This window comes from Rattus rattus, chromosome 18 (assembly GCF_011064425.1).
Source record: "Rattus rattus isolate New Zealand chromosome 18, Rrattus_CSIRO_v1, whole genome shotgun sequence".
NCBI lineage: Eukaryota > Metazoa > Chordata > Mammalia > Rodentia > Muridae > Rattus > Rattus rattus.
The window spans coordinates 49,673,992-49,682,081 of record NC_046171.1 but is presented as its reverse complement, the minus strand read 5'-3'; the positions used below and the strand labels follow the sequence as shown (position 1 = coordinate 49,682,081).

General features: G+C 39.3%; 1 protein-coding gene across 1 annotated transcript; it reads left to right on the top strand.

Annotated features, from left to right (window-relative positions):
• The first annotated feature begins 3,138 nt into the window (after window positions 1–3,138).
• LOC116886992 (cytochrome c, somatic-like) lies at window positions 3,139–3,498 on the top strand. The gene has a single exon (XM_032888471.1). It carries the CDS (start codon window positions 3,139–3,141, stop codon window positions 3,496–3,498), a length of 360 nt encoding a protein of 119 aa, XP_032744362.1.
• Window positions 3,499–8,090: the final 4,592 nt, after the last annotated feature.

Sequence of the window (8,090 nt, the reverse complement as noted above, 5' to 3'; positions counted from 1 at the left end):
AATCTCACACATCTGTTCTCTAAATTGTTCTAAAATGCTGGCCTTTTACTTTCCATTATGTCTACTTATGACAAATTTCAGGGACCTCTTGTGATTCTCTCCTCTGACGGAGGTTGTCCCATTCATCAGGTGAGTCATTTTTTTCCTTTCCCGTGAACATTATAGTGTTTTATTTGATATTTTAGGTTTGATCTTTTGTAATTTTGGTGTCTTTTTTTTTATTAATCATTTTATTCATTTACATTTCAAATGGCTTCCCCCTTCATGGTTACCCCTTCACAATCCCCCACCCCCATTTTATCCCCTCTCTCCCCTCTCTCTTTTGCCTTTATAAGGGCGCTCCTCTACCCTCTCATTCATTCCTGCCTCACTACCCTAACATCTCCCTATGCTGGGGCATTAAGCCTCTGCAGGACCAAGGGCCTCTCCTCCCATTGATGTCAGATAAGGCCATCCTCTGCTATATATGTGACTGGAGCCATGGGTCCCTCCATGTATACTCTTTGTTTGGCGGTTTAGTCCTTGGGAACACTGGGTAGTTCAGTTAGTTGACATTGTTCTTCTTGTGGGGTTGCAATCCCCTTCAGCTCCTTATGCCCTTCCCCTAACTCTTCCATTGGAGTCCCCAGACTCAGTCCAATGGGTAGCTGTACTGCATCTGTATTGGTCAGGTGCTGGTAGAACCTCTCAGGGAACAGCCATACCAGCCTCCTGTCAGCAAGTGCTTCTTTGCCGTCAACAATAGTGTTGGAGTTTGGTGTCTGTAGATAGGATGGATCCCTAGATGGGTCGGTCTCTGGATGGCTTTTCCTTCAGCCTCTGTTCCACTTTCTGTCCCTGTCTTTTGTTTGGATAGGAACATTTCTGGGTTAACAATTTTGAGATGAGAGGGTAGGCACCATCCCTCAACTGGGGGCCTTGACTATCTACTGGAGGTGGTCTCTACAGGTTCTATCTCTACTTTGTTGGATATTTCAGCTCAAGTTATCCCCATTAGGTCATGGGAACCTCTTTCTTCCCTGGAGTCTGGGACTTTCTATTGGCTACCCCCATTCTCCATGCTCCACTTCTACATGTTTCTATTCAATTTCTTAACCCTCTGTACTTGTCTCCTGTCCCTTTCGATACCTGATCCTGCCCCCCTTTCCCTCCCTCTCCCTCCTCCTCCCAGGTCCCTCCCTCTCTCTACTGCCTGTGATTGTTTTGTTCCTGTTCTATGAAGAATTGAAGCATCTATACTTTGGTCTTCTTTCTTCTTAAGCTCCATATTGTTTGGGGTTGTATCATGGATAATCTGAGCTTTTGGGCTAATATTCATTTATCTATGATATAAGTATATACCATGTGTGTTCTCTGTGTCTGGGTTACCTCACTCAGGGTGATATTTACTAGTTCCATCCATTTGCCTGCAAGTTTCACAAAATCATTATTTTTAATAGCTGACTGGTACTCCATTGTGTAAATGTACCACATTTTTTGTATCCATTCCTCTCTTGGGGATCATGGCTATTATAAATAAGGCTGCTATAAACATAGTGGAACATGTGTTCTTTTATATGTTGCAGCATCCCTTGAGTAAATGCCCAGGAGTGGTATAGCTGGGTCTTTAAGTAGAACTATTTCCAATTTTCTGAGGAACTGCCAGACCTATTTACAGAGAGGTTGTTCCAGCTTGCAGACACACCAGCAATGGAGGGACTTTTTTCTCCTTTTTATTGGGTATTTTATTTATTAACATTTCAAATGTTATCCCCTTTTCTGGTTTCCCCTCTGGAAATCCCCTATACCATCCTCCCTCCCCCTGCTTCTATGAGGGTGCTCCCCCCACCCACCTACCCACTCCTGCCTCCCTGCCCTGGCATTCCCTTACACTAGGGCATCGAGCCTTCATAAGACCTAGGACCTCCCCTTTCGTTGATGCCTGACTGTTAGATATGCAGCTGGAGCCATAGGTCGCTCCATGTATATTCTTTGGTTAGTAGTTTAATCCCTGGGAGCTCTGGGGTATCCGGTTGGTTGATATTGTTGTTCCTCCTATGGGGTTGCAAACCCCTTCAGCTCCTTTGGTCCTTTCTATAACTCCTCCATTGGGGACCCAGTTCTCACTCCAATGGTTGGCTGCAAGCATCCACCTCTGTATTTGTCAGGCTCTGGCAGAGCCTCTCAGAAGACAGCTATATCAGGCTCCAGTCAGCAAGCACTTCTGGGCATTTGCTCTAGTGTCTAGGTTTGGGGTCTGTATATGGGATGGATCCCCAGGTGGGGCAGTCTTTGGATGACCTCTCCTTCAATCTCTGCTCTACACGTTGTCTCTGTATTTCCTCCCTTGAGTATTTTGTTCCCCCTTCTAAGAAGGACTGAAGTATCCACACTTTGGTTTTCCTTCTTCTTAAGCTTCATGTGGTCTGTGAATTATATCTTGGGTATTCCGAGTGGAGAGACGTTTTTCTCCACATCCTTGTCAACATGTGCTGTCACCTGCATTTTTGATCTTAGCCATTCTGATTAGTATGAGGACGAATCTCAGAGTTATTTTGATTTGCATTTCCCTGATGACTAAGGATGTTGAACATTTCTTTAAGTGCTTCTCAGCCATTCAAAATTCCCCAGTTGAGAATTGTTTGTTTAGCTCTGTACCCCATTTTTAATAGGGTTATCTGGTTCTCTGAAGTCTAATTTGAGTTCTTTGTATATTTTGGATATTAGCCCTCTATCAAATGTAGGGTTGGTAAAGATCTTTTCCCAATCTGTGGGTTGCCATTTTGTCTTATTGACAGTGTCCTTTGCCTTACAGAAACTTAAAGTAGCTTTAAGAAACCATGAGTTTCTGAAAATAAATGCCAATTCAGAAATTTAATTTTTCCTGTAATATGATGCACTATACTGATATTGAATCTGTGACAATGTTGTGAGTTGCCATGACCAATAACTACCAACTAAAAAAGATGAATAATTACTTGGAGAGTGTTTTCCCTTCATATGGAATAAGTCGTGTTGTGGGAGAGTTATTGTTGGAGTCACAAAATTTGTATCTTTTCTAGTAATATGGTTTTTGATAACAATATCATTTCACAGAGCGGGGTGTCTGTCTAAGAGTCTGAATGTTTGTGGTGTTGACCAGCCTGGAGCAAATTTAAAATGGGCGATGTTGAAAAAGACAAGAAGACTTTTGTTCAGAAATGTGCCCAGTGCCACACTGTGGAAAGGGGAGGCAAGCATGAGATTGGACCAAAGCTCCATGGTCTGTTCATGTGGAAGACAGGCCAGGCCGCTGGATTATCCTACACAGATGCCAACAAGAACAAAGGCATCACCTTGAGAGAGGATACCCTGATGGAATATTTGGAGAATCTCAGAAAGTACATTCCTGCAACAAAAATGATCTTCACTGGAATTAAGAAGGGAGAAAGGGCAAACCTAATAGCTTATCTTAAAAGGCTGCTAATAAGTAATTCCACTGCTGTATTTATTACAAAACAAATGTCTCATGGCTTTTAGTGTATACCATAATTTAATTCATACACCAAATTCAGATCATGAATGGCTAACAATGTTTTTGTTAGACAGTTCTGATTTAAGTAAAACTGACTTGTAAGCTGGATATGATCTTTTTTAAAGTAACACTTCCAATTGTCTACATGCTATCACTGCTCTCCCTTTCTCAAGATAAGACTGGACTTAATTAGTAATGTTTTACTTTCCATAAATATGGGGGTGTGGCCTTGAACCTATTGGATAGTCTTATACTTAGATTTATATAACTGGGAATATGAATATGTTTAAATACTCGGAAAATTCTATCACTGTCTCAAAAATGAGAAGACTCACCCGTGTTTCAGTTTGTATTCACTGGCCTCTGACAGGCAATGCTAAACACCAGGAAGCAACTATGCTTGACAATGCTGTGTTAATTAGAATTCCCTACATCAGTGGTGCTGCCTTTCACCACTGAAAGGCATTTACTAGTGCAGTTTTGTATGATATCAAATAAAGATTATTTAACCTTTAAAAATATATCATTTCAGATTAGAATAAGATGAAATCAAAGAATAATTCTTATTTGTTTAAATGAACAGAATTGAGGTCTTCCTAAAGAGTTAAAGTTGATGGCAGAATTATGAACTAGTTAAATAAAAGATTTAAATACGTTTAATAAAGTAGACTGTGGATAAAATTCAACTTGAGAAAATTTCAAACAAAATCAATTTGGTTTCTTTTTTATATTTTAATTTTATTGCAAAGATTCAGTAGGATTTTGACCAACCAAAGTTTAACCCAGTTTGCAAATGGGTCTTTTATGACCACAAAGATATAATATTGTGATTTCTCAGTGGACAATGTTTCATTTCTGAAACTTTTTTAAAAATACGTTTTATATCTCACTAGGAATCTAATGAGAATGATGAAAACAATTTCTTTTTTTTTTGAAGACTTATTTATTTATTATACATAAGTGCACTGTAGCTGTCTTCAGGCACCCAGAAGAGGGCAATCCATTAGAGATGGTTGTGAGCCACCATGTGATTGCTGGATTTGAATTGAGGACCTCTGGAAGAGGAGTCAGTGCTTCTTTTTTTTTTTTTTTTTTTTTTTTTTTTTTTGATACTTTATTTACATTTCAAATGCTATTGCCTCTCCTGGTTTCCTGGCCATAAGTCCCCTTTTCCATTCCCCATCCCTTCTTCTGTGAGGGTGTTCCCCCTCCCCAAAAACCCCTCTTCCTGTCCTCCAACATTCCTCTTCACTGGGGGGAGGAGATCCAGCCTTGGCAGGACCAAGGGCTTCTCCTCCCATTGGTGCCCAACAAGGCCATCCTCTGCTACATATACAGCTGTACCCATGGGTCTGACCATATGTACTCTTTAGGTAGTAGTTAAGACCCTGGGAGCTCTGGTTGGTTGGTATTGTTCTTATGGGATTGCAAGTCCCTTCAGCTCCTTCAGACCTTTCTCTAATTCCTCCAATGGGGACCCTGTTCTCAGTTCAATGGTTTGCTGCTAGCATTCGCCTCTGTATTTGTCATACTCTGGCTGGGCCTCTCAGGAGACAGCTATATCGGGCTCTTGTCAGCATGCATTTCTTGGCTTCATCAATATTGTCTAGGTTTAGTGGCTGTATGTATATATGGGCTGGATCCCCAGGTGAGGCAGGCACTGACTGGTCATTAAGAAGGACATCTGTACTTTGGTTGTCCTTCTTCTTGAGCTTTATATGGTCTGTGGGTTGTATCTTGGGTCATTCGAGCTTTTGGGCTAATATCCACTTATCAGTAAGTGCATACCATTGTATTTTTTTGTGATTGGGTTACCACACTCAGGATGACAATTTCTAGTTCCATCATTTGCCTATGAATTTCATGAAGTCATTGTTTTTGATAGCAGAGTAGTACTCCATTATGTAAATGTACCACATTTTCTATATCCATTACTCTGTTGAAGGGCATCTGGGTTCTTTCCAGCTTCTGGCTATTATAGATAAGGCTGCTATGAACATAGTGTCTTAGTTGTATGTTGGAGCATCTTTTGTTTATATGCCCAGCAGTTATAGCTGGATCCTCAGGTAGTATAATATTCAATTTTCTGAGGAACCTCCAGACTGATTTCCAGAGTGGTTGTACTAGCTTGCAATCCCACCAACAATGAAGGGGTATTCCTCTTTCTCCACATCCTCTCCAGCATCTGCTGTCACCTGAGTTTTTTTTATCTTAGCCATTCTGATTGATGTGAGGTGGAATTTCAAGGTATTTTGATTTGCATTTCCCTGATGACTAAGGATGTTGAGCATTTCTTTAGATATTTCTCAGCCATTCGATATTCCTCAGCTGAGAATTCTTTGTTTAGCTCTGTATCCCATTTTTAATAGGGTTCTTTGACTCTCTGGAGTGTAACTTCTTGAGTTCTTTGTATATTTTAGATATAAGCCCTCTATCAGATGTAGGATTGGTAAAAATCTTTTCCAAATCTATTGGTTGCCATTTTGTCCTAATGACAATGTCCTTTGCCTTACAGAAGCTTTGCAGTTTTATGAGGTGCTATTTGTCAATTTTTGATCTTAGAGCATAAGCCACTGGTGTTCTGTTTAGGAAAATTCCTCCAGTGCCCATGTGTTCAAGGCTCTTCCCCCTTTTTATTCTATTAATTTGAATGTATCTGGTTTGATGTGGAGATCCTTGATACACTTGGACTTAAGCTTTGTACAAGCCGATAACAATGGATCGGTCTGCATTCTTTTACATGCTGACCTCCAGTTGAAACAGCACCATTTATTGAAAATGCTATCTTTTTCCCACTGGATGATTTTAGCTCCTTTGTCAAAGATCAAGTGACCATAGGTGTGTGGGTTCATTCCTGGGTTTTCAATTCTATTCCATTGAGCTACCTGCCTGTCTCTGTAAAATACCATACAGTGTTTTTCACGATTGCTCTGTAATACAGCTTGAGGTCAGGGATGGTCACTCCCCCAGAAGTTCTTTTATTGTTGAGGATAGTTTTCACTATCCTGGGTTTTTTGATATTCCAGATGAATTTGAAAATTGCTCTTTCTAACTCTGAAAAATTGAGTTGGAATTTTGATGGGGATGGCATTGAATCTATAGATTGCTTTTGGCAAAATGGCCATCTTTAGTATATTAATCCTGCCAATTCATGAACATGGGAAATCTTTCCATCTTCTGAAATCTTCTTCAATTTCTTTGTTCAGAGACTTGAAGTTCTTGTCATATAGATTTTTCACTTGTTTGGTTAGAGTCACTCCAAGGTATTTTGTATTACTTTAGACTATTATGAAGGATGTCATTTCCCTAATTTCTTTCTTACCCTATTATCCTTTGAGTAGAGGAAGGCTACTGATTTGATTGAGTTAATTTTATGTCCAGCCACTTAGCTCAAGTTGTTTATCAAGCTTAGTAGTTCTCTGGTGGAACTTTTGGGGTCACTTAAGTATACTATCATATCATCTGCAAATAGAGACATTTTGACTTCTTCCTTTTCAATTTTTTTTGACCTCCTTTAATTGTCTAATTGCTCTGACTAGGACTTTGAATACTATATTGAATAGGTAAGGTAAGAGTGGGTGGCCATGTGTAGTCACTAATTTTAGTGGGATTGTTTCGAATTTCTCTCCATTTAGTTTGATGTTGGCTACTGGTTTACTGTATATTGCTTTTACTATGTTTAGGTATGGGCCTTGAATTCCTGATTTTTTTCAAGACTTTTAACATAAAGGGGTGCTGGACTTTGTTAAATGCTTTCTCAGCATCTAATGAGATAGTCATGTAGGTTTTTTCTTTGAGTTTTTTTATATAGTGGATTACTTTGATGAATTTCTGTATCTTGACCATCCCTGTATCCCTGGGATGAAGTCTACTGGATCATGATGGATGATTGTTTTATGTGTTCTTGGATTTGGTTTTTGAGAATTTTATAAATATCTGTTAAATTCATTTGGTTCATAATTTCTGTTAGTTTTTCTATGCCTCTGTTTAGTTTCTGTTTCCATGATCTGTCCGTTGAGGAGAGTGGGGTGTTGAAGTCTCCTATTATTATTGTGTGAGTTGCAATGTGTGCCTTGAGCTTTAGTAAGGATTCTTTTATGAATGTAGGTTCCCTTGCATTTGAAGCATAGATATTCAAGATGAGAATTCATCTTGGTGGATTTTTTCTTTGATGAATATGAAATGTCCTTCCTTACCTTTTTTGATGACTGTTGGTTGAAAGTTGATTTTATTTGATATTAGAATGGCTACTCCATCTTGTTTCTTCAGACCATTTGATTGGAAGATTGTTTTCCATCTTTTTACTCTGAGGTAGTATCTGTCTCTGTTACTGATATGTGTTTCCAGTATGCAGCAAAATGCTGGATCCTCTTTATGTATCCAGTCTGTTAGTCTATGTCTTTTAATTGGGGAATTGAGTCCATTTATGTTAAGAGATATTAAGGAATAGTGATTGTTGTTTCCTGTTATTTTTGTTGTTAGAGGTGGAATTATGTTTGTGCATCTCTTTTCTTTTGGTTTTGTTGCAAGGAGATCACTTTCTTGCTTTTCCTATGGTGTAGTTTGCCTCCTTGTGTTGGAGTTTTCCATCTATTAT